Raw genomic sequence first — 16,192 nt, forward strand, 5'->3', positions numbered from 1 at the left:
TGTCCCTCATGTGTATATAAATGCATATTGGTTGCATTGCCTTATCCATCCTTTTCAGCCTGAGTGTGCAAATGTAGTGAATATAACACAAGAAAATAAATTTCTCTAAAAACCTTGGTGCCTTCCTCTTCTCAGTGTAGTCTCAACAATTGTGAAAAATCACTGAAGCAATCTTCAAACATAAGACATTAAAAAAGTGCTGCATTTCAATACAGTCATAGGTCTTTGATATGTCTGTGAAATTATGAATGTATACAAAGAAAAGCAACAAATAGACTTATGATGGGGTTATGAACTTGAGACTGAAAAGAGTAACAATAATGCCATTAATAAAATAAATATTCAAAGGGAAATCTTTCTGGTTCTGAATATATAGAGATGAGATTGATAAAGTTCTATGCCATTTTGAAAAGTCCTAACATTTTAAATCTAGATAAGAATTGATTTCGTTTAAAAGAACATAGGAGAAATTTCGGTCTAATGTTTAAGAACAGGGTCCCTGAAATGGATGTTATCTAAGATATTTGACTGGTTTTATAGTATTTAAATGTTGAATTTTAACAGATTGAGAAAGTACTGGTTTTGTATTACCATATTTTTTAAGGTAATAGTCTTCTAACCTTGCAAAAGAAATACTGGATTTTTATTTTTTTTTTTACTGTTTTGTTTTTCCAGAGATACCAGGACAGTATACTTGGGAATACAATGCAAACTGTAATTGTCTTACTGAATAATATTGTTGCTAACAAAAGTGTGAACATGATCCCACTCTTTCAAGAAGGTATGTCATCTTCATCTTTATTCTCCTTTATTCTCAGACGTTTCCCAGTGTGTTGTATCTGGCACTGTGTGAAACTAGCTTTTGTCTATTTAGATTTTGTAGTGGTTGTTAGATAATCACATTGTAGCTGATGTCCTCCTCATCACTTCCTCTTCCTTCCTTACTGATTTGATTACAAATTTAACTTTTAGAAAGTTGTTCTTCCAGGAAAATGTGCTTGCAAAAGAATTACTAACTGAAAATTACATTATGCCTTTGAAGAATGGCTTGGGAAAGAAGTAATGGACTAGAGTAATAACCATATCACTGCAGAGTGTAGAGACACTCCTGCAAATTCTTCCTTTTCTCACTAGTTAAACCTGTGAAAGGATAAGCTGTACAATATTTGTGCACACTTTTAAGAAATAGCTTCTGTTCCAGTCCAATGATGTAGAGCAATGGGGTGGAACCCAAGCTGACTATAAAGTCTTAGTTTACAAACCATTGCATGTCTTCATGAAATGCTTACCACCTATGTTGGGTAATACGACACTGGACAAGTTGCCTGGAGAGTGATTGGATGCCTTGAACGCATCCGTGAGAGCGTTCAAGGTCAAGTTGGACAGGGCTCAGAGCAACCTCATCTAGCTGAAGATGTCCCTGCTCATTACAAGAGGTTTGGACTAGATGACATTCAAAGGTTCTTTCCAACCCAAACTGTTCTATGATTCCATGATTCATTTAACTGCATTTTATTATGTAAGCTTCTTTTATTTAGAAATTGGTTCTGAAGAAAAGGTTTCTGCTATTGGAAATCTATATAAATTGCAACCTTTTTTAAGACATACATTTTGATAGCATTTCTTCTGTTTGTCATTAATGGGTGAATGACATCTAGCAACACAGGTTATGTTACCATTTATACTGTTTGTTGGTACACATTCCAGCCTATGAATCCATCAAGGTAGGTAGTAGGAATCATGTCCTCATTTTCATAATTAGCATAGTAGTTTAAACACTGACCCAGAAAGCAAGAGAATTCCTGAACCTTTCTAGTCTTAAGGCATTGGATGGGCAATGCCATTATTCAGGAGACAAACTGGAACTTGACACTGTTGCTAAATAACATATTCCTCTCCTCTGTTGCAAACAGATTAACTCTGAAGTTAGTCGTATATTAGTGGAGAACAGAGCCAGGAGAAAAAATGGAATAGTATGGCTAATTTGGAAAGGGCTGGTTAATAGGGTGCTGATTCTTTGGTTATTTCTCACCAAACTGCCTATCACACTTAGAACTGCTTGGGGTTTCTTGGGATTGAGATGGATGTGCTGCTTTTACTATCTTTAGGCACAGATGCTCTGTGTCAGGCAAAATCCAAAGTTGGCATTGACCTGAGCTGCAGCAGGGTAACTTGTTAAAACTGCATAATGCGAAGAAGTTTGTTCAAGTCCCACATGCACTGTAACCACATAATTGGCATGCCTTGCTTAAAGTAATACACCTCTGCCTTTCTGTGTAGCAAATTAGGTGCAAAACTGTTTAACAGCATGGCAGAAATGCCTTCATTCCCTAAATATCTCTTCTTTATTGTCCTACAGAGCAAACTTCTGTGTGCTTTTTATGCTGCTGGTAGTATGTCTGTGCTCTTTCACTTTTCATCTGCTCCAAAAATAAAATACATCTCTTCAGTCATGCTAGTTTCCAAATGAAGGAAGCAGGATAGAAATATTATTAAAGTCTTTTTCTTGTGCTATGTCCTAATGACTCCAGTAATATTTTCAGACTAATACTGATTAGATAACACTAACTTGGGCTCACTGAACTTCAGCAACCACACTGGAGAAAGCAGCACAGAAGCCAAAAATAATTTAGCTCAAGTCAAATGTCCCCATCTTCTCTCATCCCTTTTCCCCACTGTCTAATCTTCAGAGTACTGGAAACCTGGATTTTGGCCAGTGCCTTATTGATTTAGGGCCTAATTGTCAAGTAAAGAACTTATACAATTTGGTTTGCCAAAGATGTTATGAGAATATTGATCCTTTAATTGCAGACTCTTAGATTTTCTTTGAATTGAAAGGGGAGAGAAGTTATTCTGTGCAAATTGAAGGGCTTTATATCCTTTGCCTTACTGTCTGTAAATATAGCGTTCACATAAGGAAAACACCTTAAACTTCTGCTACCATATCTTTGGCATTTAACTTCTCATTTTTGAATTACTTTTGTGTGATGGAGAAGAATGCAATCTAGTAAATTGAAAACTAAGTTTCCTCTTGCCTGGAGTCTAAGTAGAAAAGTTGAACATGAGTCAGTAGTGTGCATTTGCAGCCATTAAGGCAAAAGAGGTCTGTGATGAGAAAGAAAAACTGAAAGATTGAGGAAAGTGAATATTCTCCTCCATTCATTGTAGTGTCTAGTTTTGAGCTCCAAACTATAAGAAAGACATTGACAAGCAGGAGCAAGTCCAGAGAAGGGCAACCAAGATGTTTAGGAGAGTGGGCCACATGATGTGTGTTTTCAGACTCTGCCTGTACTATTATATGAATGTATTCCTTTCCGTGTACAGAGCTTTGTATTTGCCTTTGTTAAACTTAAAAAGGTTTCTGGCAGCCTTTTTTTGGAGCTCTTCAGCTTCTTGAGTTCTTTCTGAATCCATCAGTCCTTCATCACATCAGCTGCTTTCTTCACTTCAATGTCATCTGCTGAACATGCATGTTAATACATCCTATTAACACAGTGTCTGTTTTGTTAATGAAGGTATTCAACATTAATGAGCTGTTCTCCTATGTTAAAAAAAAGGCTGAAGACAAAGTGTTATGGCCAATTTCATAATTTCATTACTTTCCCTTGTTTCCCCTTTACAGTGTGATAATTAATTCATGTATATATGGAGCTTCAGAAATTAAAAACCATAGATACTTGCTGAACATTAGAAGGAGCTCAGTTTAGATGGTCAGTCCTGTCGAGATTTTTGTATCTAAGAGTCAAGGCATTAGCAATGAAGATTTCTTTCCAATTTTGTGCATGCCTTTCTTCAGCTGCCAAGAAGCTGTATTTTTGCCGACAGATCATTTAGAGACCCACGTCACTGTTTCTTTTTGTGCCTGTTAGCCTTCAGAACTCTAACTTGCTCAAAGGAGTTGTATGAGGTGATAGTTTTTTTTAAAGGGCTATAGCTTGCAGGTTGAACTTTCCCCTTTCTCAAGGAAATCTTGCATGATGGCACTTTCTGCATTACTGCTTCTGTGATTTCCTGTTATTAAAAAATTATATGGTTGTTTATTTCAGCAACTTTCATGGAAGGTGGATTGCCTGGTATTAATTTCTTTCTTCCCTGAACTGTCCTTTTGTGTTAAAATACATCAGACATGTACTGATAACCACTTAATGTGTTTAAAGGTGAAATGGAGAATAACATATGTAACTGAAGTCACAGAGGGAATTTAAAATGGCCTGTACTTGTGTTATCAGCTATTAAACATTTGTTCTGTTAACATTAATGACAATTTCAACTTAATAATCAGAGGGGAATACTATGATTCAGTTTAATTACTGAGACTGGAATTCAATAAGGAGAGTAGGATTAATATAGGGTCCCTTGTGAATAGTTAAGGAAAGATATTAAAAAGCCAAAACAATTGTGGTTATTTTCAGGAAGGTCTTCTAAGAGAGTGACACTTACCCTCTCTTCCTCTGTCTTGGCTTCTGGCTGCCAATCTTTCTTTCTTCCCTTTCCCCATCTTTTGATACTGGGCAATTTTAACTTCACTTGAGAGAGCACAGAGGTCCAAATATGTATTCAATCGATAATGATCATTATCTGATGACAGAGACCCAAGTTAATGCCATAATTTAGAGAAAGACAAAAGCCTTATTAATGAAATATTCTTCACTAGCATACAGCAAATAGACTAGTGCTATACATGACATGTACAAAATATAGATATGTACTTATACATTACGTACTGTAAAGATCTATTAATTAATATGTCACTGTGGCCTTTTCAGTATCCACTTCCCATTTTCTTTCTAGGATGCCTGCAGTCTCTGTTTTGGGTTTGTAACCACTGAGTTTAATGGTGTGTTGGTCAATGCCTGAGGAGGGCACCCATGAAATGATCCCACAGGCTCAGTCAGTGCATGGGAACAACTCATGCTGGAGGATGTGCTTATAGTTGGGTGACATAGAACAAAACAGCACCAAGGTTCCAGAAACAGGGGCAGGGAGTCATCAGTATGGAGGATGGTGACTTAACTGGCATAGAGGTAGGCAGAGATACAGGATGCAGATCTGTATGAAGACAGGTATTTTTAGTTCTACTGGTCATCTTTTTAGCCATATATTACTTGTGCCTGTCTTATTAAAAGGGTTGACATCTGTTGACTCCAAAATGAAAACCTTGTTCTAGATGCTAAGATTGAGTTCCTGAGCAGGTGTTGTGGGAGTACAATGGTTGATCATCTGTTTCTATAGACAGGCACTAGAGCAGTCTACTGAAAAGACATTGTCTCTCTTAGATGTGTGTCTAGTGACAAGCACTGACATACTGACAAATTTATACATAAGACAAACCATGAAGTCAGGGTTGGCTGCTTGATAAGTGAGTGGTGTGAGCCTGCAAGGCTGCTTCATTATGTGGATGTGATGATTAATAAATAGCCAAGTGCACCACAGCACTTAATGTAGTGAAATTCTTATACTCAAGTACAATTAACAGATGTATAAACTTTTTCTTTTGCTTTCAGTTCAGTCTCTTTGTTGCTTTTTTTCTTTACTTGTGATTTTTTGGGGGGTTTTGGTTTGTTTTTCACATAGTTTGTACAAATTAAAAACAGAAAAAGTTGAATTGAGCAGTGCTTTCCAACTCTGAGTATGGTTTATCCATGGGTGGTATTCAAAGGCAAGAAATGTCTTCATTCTAACTGTTGCATCATTTTGTTTATAGGAAGAGTTTGAGTATATCATGTTAGTTTGCAGAGAAATGTCTTTCAAAGACTTTAATTGCTTTGCAAGGATCTTCATTCTGAAGAAAAGAACAAAACATCTTGTTAGAAAATAGATCTTATAGGCTGCAGTGGATAACTTCTGATAGTCTGTATGCAGCTATTTATTCCTGATAATGCATCAAATTTATTATGTTTATATAAAGAGCTATTTTCAGCATGTTTCAAAAGTAATTCCAAGTTTCCACTGTTATTCAAGGCTGATGTAGTAAACTGTTTTCAGCCCAGTATTACTTATGAGTTTACATTTTTAGCTTTTCTGAATCCCATTATACTCCATAAATCAGTCACCAATTTTTTTATGATGGTTGTGTAAGGAGATGATTTATATAAAAAGTTCAGTATTGTCATTTTGAATTGAATTGCCTTTCCCAGACTGCACTGCTGTGATCTTGTGTTTGGCTACCATACTGAAGTAACTACCACTAGCAGAGTACAAGCAGAGATGTTTATCTCAATGTCAAAAACAAGTTTCCAATATATGAAAGAGAAAATCCTAAACTATATGTCTAAATTGTTGAATCTCAAAAAACTAAAGTAAAAGGGGTATTATGGGGTTTAGTGCAATAAAAGTAGTCTTTGAGTTGTGTGAAAATGTGACCATAATTAGTAGTACATGGCTCTTTAAGCAGTTTGTGTAAAATCTGGAATTTCTAAGGACTTTTGGTGGAAGTGTAGAATGTCAGCTACAGCAGTCATAATATTCAATATCATACTAAGAAAGCATGCTAGGTGCTTAAAGCAGGGACAGTTATTAAAAAGAACAGATCTGCAATTAAGTTTGTATTTAGATGATCATAACTCATTTACACCTTATGAAAGATCAGCTTTCATGCTGAAGTATCCTTATTCATCTTGTGGTCTGCTGCTTTGACTTTTAGTCAAATGTCAAGGGATTAACTAGATTTCAGATGTCTTTGTGTATTGTATTGTTAAAGTCTGTTTAATACCTGCATATCCAAAATATGACACTCATGAGACCAACATCCAATTTCAACCTTTTGCTTGAAAAAAAAGGAAAAAATATCTTTTCAATGCACAGATCTTTACAAAATAATAGTTATTACTACCATAATGATGACTATGAATTCTGAGCTCTCTAGATAGACCCCAAACATTTCTAACTTACCTAGACTTTAGGAGGATATTCTTCTACCTTTCATTTCCTCAGGGATAGTTTGATTTCAGCTTCAGTCTCCAAAAGACGTTTGATCACAGTGCCCATAGCACACTTTTAAAGAGCAGTTTGTAGCTTCTTAGCCAGCTCTCGTCTCATGCTACATCACCAGCGTTCATGAAATTAGACAATAGACTGCAGTAAATTGATAACCCAGATCTTCCTCCCTGCTGCATCCACCTATGCAGTGGTCTGAACTGCAGTGCAACACTGAGATGGCATTGGTGTGCCATTACATGTGACTTGGATTTTAGGGGTAAAATTGAGTTTTTGGAGTAGCCGGCTTCAAAGTTGCAGCATTTTCTTCCAAGGTGGGAGAATTTAACTATCTTTTAAGATGATGATCAAGAAGAGGAACATGGATTAGTCACAGAAGAAGTCTGCTTGCAAGGAAAAGGCACTACTGAAAGAATTGTATAGAGTACATTGCCTTTTTTTTTTAAGGGCATTTTACTTTAAGCAACAACAAATAAAACACACAGACTTAGTCTGTGAAGAAACAGAGTCAGATACACATTCAGACTGGTTGTGAAGTAATTTACTAATTCCTTACTAGCTTCTATTTTTTCTTAGGAGTCTCCTGCAGAAGTTTTACAGGATACAATATAGAAGTATTGTAGATACACAGTTTGTGGTAATTGGGAGTGGGGCTGTGGCCGAGCCTCATCCCCAGTGGGCTGCAGCTGTGTGGGTCAGGTGAGCAGCACTGGCAGCAATGGGCCAGGGAGTGCCCAGGTGCACTGACCAACCACCAAAGGGAGCAGAGGGCACACAGGAGCAATGCATCAAAGGTGATGGGATAAAAGGTTCTGATGAGGAACAAGGGCAGACACTTGCAGCCTTCTGAAGTGATGTTGCTCTGCATGGGCAGGTGCTTGAAGCCTTCTCACATGGTATGGTGTTACTCTGTTTGGGTGAATGCTTAAAGCCTTCTGAAGTTGCATGGTGATACTCTGTGTATTGTAGCCATCTCAACTGTAACATATGCTGCAACAAAGTATTTCTTTAGTGACTGAAGGTAGAAAAGGTGTTCTATGGCAGTGCTTTATATCTGCTTGTTGTAAAAGTTCATGTGCAATTTATTGTGATTTGAAATAGAGAGATTGACAAGGAGAATAAAGCAGGGAAATCAGTAAGAGTGAGAACCTAAAAGCATTTTTTCTCTATTTAGTCAGTTTTTAGGAAAAAAATGTTCTTAATTAAACCAATTTAAAATAAGAAATGTATCATCTTGTCTGAGTAGTTCCAGTAGTACACCTTGCAGCCTCTGCCATGCAGAATGTAAGCCTTTCACAGCTCCAGTACTGTAGTAGTTAGTTCAGCTCTTGAGTACAGAAGTGCCTCTGTGAACATCTAAAAATAGTAGTCCTGTGTTGTGTGTCTTGTGTTCATTTGAGTTACAGTTTATATGAGAATTCAATGGGGGTTGAGCCTAAAGAAGTTTCTTCTGTGATGTTATGAAGCTCAGAATGCTTTTTAGCAGTATTAAGACGTATTTTTCTGACCCAAAATGCCAATCACTCAGATGGAAGTGTGTAACATCGCATGGGTAAGTTTAGAAGCCTAGTATCAGAAAAGATACGTGGGAATCATGTCAAAATAGCATGGTAGTAGTGAAGTCTTTGAGGAAAAAATAACCTGTGTCATCCTGTGATATTCATCAATGCAGCCATCTGAAAAGGATGAAAATAGAAATGGTAATTGCTGTGAGGAACAGTTATGCCATTCAAGTAGAACCAAGCCTGTTGTTGTTGAGAGTCACCCATAAGGCACAAAATGTCACAACATGCTTGCTAGAACTTCAAAGGATAAAATAAGTGAGTAAGGGCACAACAAGTTGTTACATCTTGTCTCTGTAGTGCTGTACTATAAAAGAGAACTGGCATTTCTGTGGCTGGGGTAGGTGTCCTGATGCTTTCTATACCTGTAACCAGACACGCAGATCATCTTGCAGCATAGCTGGCTGCTTGAGCTACCTAAGATGTCTCATTTTATCACCTAATTGATGGAAAAGAACAGAATAATGACAAAAAATATTCTAAGTCCTGGAATTCATTATATTCTCATTTGAGAGGCTTTATGCAGACATCTGATTGTACAACTGATCAGCTTAGTTTAATGGTGGGAGATTAGTTTAATAAATACATCAATGTCAAAGCCTAGACTGTCTTTAAATTTCGAAGATTCCAACCATAATAGACATTTTCTGTACTTGTCCAACACCTAGACAGATTTAAGGTTTTGACTGAGTGAATACTCTGATTGATACTACTTCGAGGCAGAAACCTAAACGGAGAAAGTAAAATTTTTTGTTAAAATGAAAGGCATAGATTTCCCACCTGGTTGAGGTTGTAGGTATCCAAAGCTTTCCTGATAACGAACTCAGGCTCTATAAATCAGGAAAGTCTTCAAAGCCTTATGCTTTTTCTCACCCACTTAGTCATGAAAATGACCTTTTTTTACCTCCTCTCTAGAGACTGTGGTCTTTGCATTTACTCTAGGTGCTGCTTTTCCTGCCGTCTGATTCAAGTATTGTCATTTGACATTATGCTAGTATTCCCATGAACCGCAGTTGAAATAATATGTATTAGCACTAGTGCATTGAGTCAGTTTGAGGAAAAATTAATAACTAGGTAAGCATGTACCTATCATATCAGCTACAGGTTAAATATTGATGATGCAACTATTTGTTACAGAAAATAAATTGTCTATTATGATGATATCCCTATGTATCTCGTCAGATATAATTAGTAAGCTGAAAGGTCATTTTAGGACATGAAATTAAAAATGTAATTGTATATTTGAAAAGAGACATATTTTAAATACAGTATTACTACAGTCATAGGTTGTAGAGCTATCACATATGTTCTATTCTCGCAGTTAGAACAATCTCAGTATGAAAGCAATGTACCACTGCCAATTTGAGGTAAGTGTAAAGTCACAAAAGTACAAAGTACTATACACAAAATTAAACTACATCAATCATTCTGTCATACATCAGATGCAATTGTATGATCCTACTGAAAGAAGTTGTTTTTGGCAGAACCAGATCTATCTAGTGGACAGATAAATGAAATCTGAGGTTTTTCACTGCTTTGAAGAATGGTTTGGGGTTTTTATTTGTTTTGTTTTAAATGACTTCAGTGGTTGTCATAGCTCCCATGCAGCCAGATGGTTTTGTTTTCGAAGTTATTTTCAGGAAAGCTGTGTACTGAATAGAGATGTTTAAGCCATTTGTGGACAATTAACTTGAAAATAATTTCCTCTTTAAATCAGAAAGGGAATTACATCATAATGGATAATCTGAAGTTATATATATTTTTAAGCCTTTGGAAATTCCCAATTTTTATGCAAATATAAAACAGTAGCCTATATTACTTGAGACTTTTCCTGTGATGTTCTTCCTCTTCCACCTGAATATTTTTTCTTTTTCAGACTTTTGCCTAAAATATTGTTTAGATGTAGTCTTTTTAGGATGATGCTTTCTTTTGCTCTTCAGGATCCAATTTTATAATATTGTTTAGTTTAGCTTTCCAAACATTTTAAGTTACATTTTAATTTGCATTTTATATTCAATAACTCATTTCTATAGTTAAATTTCTTTTGAAGTCTTTACATATGGATTTTATACTGCCTTAAGGTAGTATATATTCAGGCGAGTATGTTCTCATACAAGTTATTTAGACAAGTTTCCTCTCTCCAACTGGTAGATTTTTCCTGTGGCATTTGATCAATACCTTGTAAATCTGAGAGGGTAACTAATTTTGTGTGTAGTTACACATGATTGGTTACATTTTATAGCAATGTATCTGCATATAGTCAGTTTTTGTAAGTCAGCTGGTGGGGGAACCTGTTTGAGGTGCTGTCCAAACCTCCAGCTGAGGGACAGAGGTTATTTAAACTGCTGTGACAAAAATGTAGATGTCTCCCGAATGATGCTATTTATTTTTTAAATAAAATGCATTGCATAAATGTAATCCAAACTTGCCTATCCATCCTTTAAAAAAATTTCATCTTAGTTTAAGCTTTTTCCTAATTGAACCAAGATGATATTTATGTAAGATGGGTTTATGAAGACAAATCTTTCAGCAAAGGCATTTGTTTGAGGACATGCCATGGGTTTCTGATCTGAGCTTTAAGCAAATCAGTTTTACTTTTCTCTTAAAGAGGCCCTCACTTGATAAACATTGGGGAGTTTTGTTTTATAAATAAGGTTTAAATGTTTCCATAGATGTATCCATGTTGTTTGAAGATATTGCATCAGCTGGTTGTTCCTTTATTTTGGTCGAGGAAAGTGTTTCCCTTTGAATTTTTCAGATCAAGGGGAGAAGAAATAGGATATAAAGTCTGAAGCTGTCTTCTGTCTTTCAAGAGAATAGAAAAACTGGGAAGATTTTTTCCCCCTCTACCACCCACCTTTGAAAAAGATAAGAAACTTCTTGTTCACCTACAGCCATCCAGTTTCAACTTGTTTAGTCTTTCCTGAGGGCCATTCTTTCCTTACTTGTCATATTTCAGATTGCTCCAATCTCTATTCCACTGAGTCATGGGAAAAATCCAGTAAAGTACTGTTAATGGATTTATTCACATTTTGAAAGATCATATTTCCTAGCTAGCATGTCCATATTGTGACATAAAGTTTTTAGCCGATGATGTATCCATGAAACACAACTTATTTCCCTGGATGACAGCAGAAGTAATGATACTATATGTATTATGTAAAGACTGAAAGAACAGTAAAATTATCCATGATGGTTCAACAGGCTTTCCACATCATATTATTGCTGAATAAGCACAGACAGATATCATGTATTTTGATCCCATCATTCAACCCAGAATGACATGAATTGTGGGCTTATGCCATTATTTATCTTACTAGAAGAAAAAAGCTCAAACTGTTACGTACTATGCATTTTCTTGTGAAATTACATTGAATGTTGTTAAGAGAACATGTGGTTCAAACAGCAACACTAGAAGATGAATTTAGTGGTAGCATTTTGTCTATATTGTGAGGAAAAGTCATAAGCAAGATAAGGAAAAGGCAAAAAGAATACCCAAAGGAACAGAATTTCAAGGCAGGTTTACAGGTTTTGACAGAAGACATAGGAAGAACAGCATTGCTTACAGGATTTTGCTTGCCTAGGCTATGGGTCAGGCAGTCACTGAGACCAAGTCTGTGCATTATGGGATCAGTCTGAAGAGCCCAGTCTGGGCTGAGTGCAAAAACTGGTTGCAGGTCTCTGTTGTGCACTCAGAAAGAAAATCTGTGTTCATCAAAGGTGTGCATGCAGTCCTGCACAGCATGCAGTGCTACAGCAACACATCCAGAAAGCCTAAAATGACCACTCCTGTCAGTAACTTCCTCATTTGGTTCCATGACCTGGCCAGTGTGGGTGCTTCCTGTGACATCCAGGATCCCAGGCTGAATTGTAGTCACTCTCCCAGTTTGATGCAGTATTCTTACAGGCCAAATTGTGCAAAATGTTTGAATTCTACATGCCCTGAAATTGTTTGTCCTGAAAATTTGACTACATATACCTCTTATTTCTGGTGTTTACTTGCTGCAGCTTCTCTTCAGTTCTCACATGATTTGTTGACAGTCTAGTTCCAGAGAGTCCTCCAGTTTTCCCAACAGAGCTGCAGGTCCTAAACCGGTACTTGCATATGAAGTTTCACCTGCTATTCTGTTGCACATCTTCACAAGGCACACACTGAGATCCTAGCTGCCTGAATCACCTTTTTCTGTGGCCAGCTCTCTCACTCTAGTTTTAAGAATGTTCTTAACCTCTTTTTCACTTGTGAAGAAATTAGTTGCCCTCAAACAAATCAGTGTCCATATTCTCAATTAAAGCATCGGGTTAGCACAGGATTCATTTCAGTTTGTTGCTGGGGAGGGCAGTAGAGTTCACTGTTTTTGTTTTACAGCTGGGTGGTTTGGATCAAGACAGCCTAATAGGCCAAACCATTCTGTGTGATCTCCTTCCAGAGTTTTTGTGGAAGTTTTGCCAGGAGTCTGAGCCAGTCTGTTAACATATGTACACAGGCTTTGCTACTCCCAGCAACAGCTACCCACATAAAAAAGGTATGGGTTATCCACCACACAGTGTCATTACAGCCATGTTCCCATGGTGTGGATCCTCTTGAAATACAGGAAAGAGGTATGGAGCACAGAAACACATGCAGGCTTGAAGTTCTTTCCGAGCCAGGACTGCCTCCTGCAGTTCTTTCAGAGCCTCTTGATTGCTGAGCTCTAGTATACCAGCTGACCTAATTCAATGTAAACTTTTGAAGTCAAGATAGTTGGGATCAGGTAGCTGTGCTGACAGAAGATGAAGGATCTATTGACTTGGGTTACCCTAATATCAAATATTAGGTAGGGCACTATAGCTAGCATATAGCCAGTGACAGCATGATCACAGTGTGATGGGTTCCAGCTCAAAGATCCTAGTGGTAAGGTTGAAAATCATGTGTAGGTCAGAGTAGAAAAAGCATACTATGCAAACAATACAAGACATATGTCTGAGCCAGTTAACCAGAAGGATAGCATAATCTCGAGTGAATAGTCTGTGGCTGGATTTTAGAGATTTAATCAGGTGTGTCATTATTGGTATGGTCATATGGTGGCAAATAAAGAGGTCTGCTTGTCCAAGTTATCTCAACACTTATTTGGAGAACAGTTGATGTAAAAGAATAGGCTTAAGGCAAATGTAATTTGGGGCTACAAAATATAATCTGGTCATAAGGGCTAAAGCAGGTGTGCTATCATGTAACATCCTGACCTCTGTTTAAGCCCTTTGATCATTTAAGTGCAAATACGTGAAGGCCACCTTGGACAGTTGCAATTACTAGTTGTCTGTTTTCATTTCTGTTGAAAATGTAATTGATGAATAACACAGGATGTTACAGGAAACTGTGGCATAGATCCAATTCTGTTGTAATAACCAGCAGCAAATTCCATTTGGGGGATAGTCTAGTCTTTGCTCTTATTCTTTGGTGCAGTTGTAAGAACAGTAAAAGACTCACTTAAAAGTCCAAGTACTTCTACTCCATGTTTTCATCTTATGGCAGACTGATGTAAATATCCCAATATGAATATAAATAAATGTTTAATATCTTTTCTTACAGAGTGTGACTTTTCAATAGAGAAATGTGTAGAGCTTTTACCCTTATCCTTTGCTGAGTATATGTGGGAATGGTATTCAACCATGGGTTATTTCAGCAACTTAGAACTGAAAACTTCAGAGAATTTTCTGAGGCCAAGGTTCATTGGTCCTTATCACTCCCAGCCAAGGGCTTCATGAAGGCCAAGCTAGAGCAATTAAAGCTGTTGAGTGCTGTCAGTTTGTGACAACAGTTTAAGGTTCTATCTGTATTCTCAAGCTGTTCACATCTAGTCTGTATGGGTTTTGTTAAAAAGACAGCTCTCTAAGTTTGACTTTGGTCTCAAGGATTTTGGTGGAAGAGAAAGTTGATGTCAAAGCAGAAGTGTGTTAAGATATTTGAAAGAGATAAACAGGGTTTAAGCTTGTATTACAGGAAGTCTATTATTAAAATAGAAATATCTTTAGAAGAGTTTCTAGTTCTAAATTAAGCCCAGGATATAAATTCCTTTGTATTTTATCACATGGTAATTGTTGCAGACATGATCTTTCAGAGCAGTAACTCAAAAATCTTTACTGAATCTTAACTGACTTCAAATCTTGCTGAATGCACAGCATTCCTTATTTTACACAAATAACACAATTTAGTGAAGAACTTTGCCTAGCTTTGCCATTAATTTTAGGATCTCATTCAGTCTTTTTTTTCCTAAAAAATAGACACTATATATAAACTCACAATGTGCAAGCAGAAATTCTTCCATGTAGGTATGAAGCAGCAACTGCAAATATCTCAGACTGGCTTTAAAGGAAGTTTTAAAGGCTGTTGTCTTTCAAAGAGTAAAGTGTCCTGTTAGATAGTCTTGTTCCTCATGCAGATAATTAAAACTTGTTGTTTGGAAAATCTTCTAAGCATCATCTACCTTCTGTCTGACAAAACCAAGAGACCTTATTTTAGTTGACACCTTGTAGGAATGAAATAGGGTGTATTGGGTTTTGACTTGAAGTACATCATGCTGTAGAATTGCTGTGATTTATAAAATGAACCACAAGCTCTAATGTATCTCTGACATGTGGGGAGATATCTAACTGAAAAGTTGCTATAAAGTTTGCTTAATAACAGCAATGATAGTCAATCCAAACAACCTGATTTCATTTTACTGGTCTTGGTTTATTTAATTTTTAGTATTTTATGATGCAAAGTTGTGCTTGCAAATACTGCACAATTGACAAATTAAACTGTAGCAACAAAAATACTTAAATCCACATGAAAAGAATGCAAGTTAGGTGTTTAATATATGCACAATTGGTGAGAGAAGTATTTTAAATGTATGCCCTGGGAAGCCACTGTTTTACCTCCGCCTCTATTCCTCCCCAGGTTTCCCAACTAAAAGGGTCATTTGGGTGTGTGAATTTACTTCAGGCAAACCTGGGGGCCAGCAGCATGGCATCCAAACAAATCAAAATTGGCTGTTTACATAGGACACTCTTAATGTCTTATCAACTCTGTAAATAGATTCCCTGAATATTATTACAGTCTATAGTTATGTAGTATTTACTCATAAAAATTGTAGAAAATATTTATATGTGTTCTGTTGTAACTAGAAAACATTTGAATGTTCTTATATTATTTTCCACGGGAAGTTACTTCCTTATCTTTCATTCCATCCCTGTTGAACAAGTTCATGTTCAATGAATTGTACTCCCAGGAATGAGGACTATCTGGTAAGTCTTGACTAGAACAAAGCCCCCCACCTTCAGAACTTTGGGGCTATGTACCCATATGTGCTGTGAGCTGAATTTCAAACATCTTGGATACCTTTTCTGAATGAATTATATAATGGTTGAGTCAATCTGACACAAAAACCTGAATTCAATTGAAATTTTGTCACAGATGGGAAACTCCTTTTTTTCTTTTTTTCTTTTTCCCTTTTTCTTCTTTTTATTTTTTTCATTTTCAAAAGCAGCAACAAATCAGGAACTCTCGAGGTATCAGTGATTATACTTTCAGAAATACTCTTCCTCTGTGTATGTCATTCTAACCCTGTCTTTTCACAGACAGCAACCACAGTCCAGCCTAGTTTAACTAATTTCTTATATTCCATTATTTTTATATTGCCCGGTAATGCATATTCAACAGTATGTGATTTTGTTAT

At 36.6% G+C, this 16,192-nt stretch overlaps 1 protein-coding gene across 4 annotated transcripts in view; it reads left to right on the forward strand.

The window, feature by feature from the left end:
- The window catches only part of ULK4 (unc-51 like kinase 4), a 224,273-nt gene that overhangs the window by 135,256 nt on the left and 72,825 nt on the right, over positions 1-16,192 (forward strand). For all 4 annotated transcript variants that reach the window (XR_003380026.2, XM_005485838.4, XM_026792680.2 and 1 more), the window contains one exon: positions 676-781. Coding sequence is in view for 3 of the 4 variants with exons in the window: in XM_005485838.4 (XP_005485895.2) it covers positions 676-781 (106 nt within the window). In the remaining variant the exon portion in view is untranslated. The remainder of the gene's footprint in view (positions 1-675; positions 782-16,192) is intronic.

This window comes from Zonotrichia albicollis, chromosome 1, assembly GCF_047830755.1.
Source record: "Zonotrichia albicollis isolate bZonAlb1 chromosome 1, bZonAlb1.hap1, whole genome shotgun sequence".
In the NCBI taxonomy this organism is placed as follows: Eukaryota; Metazoa; Chordata; class Aves; order Passeriformes; family Passerellidae; genus Zonotrichia; species Zonotrichia albicollis.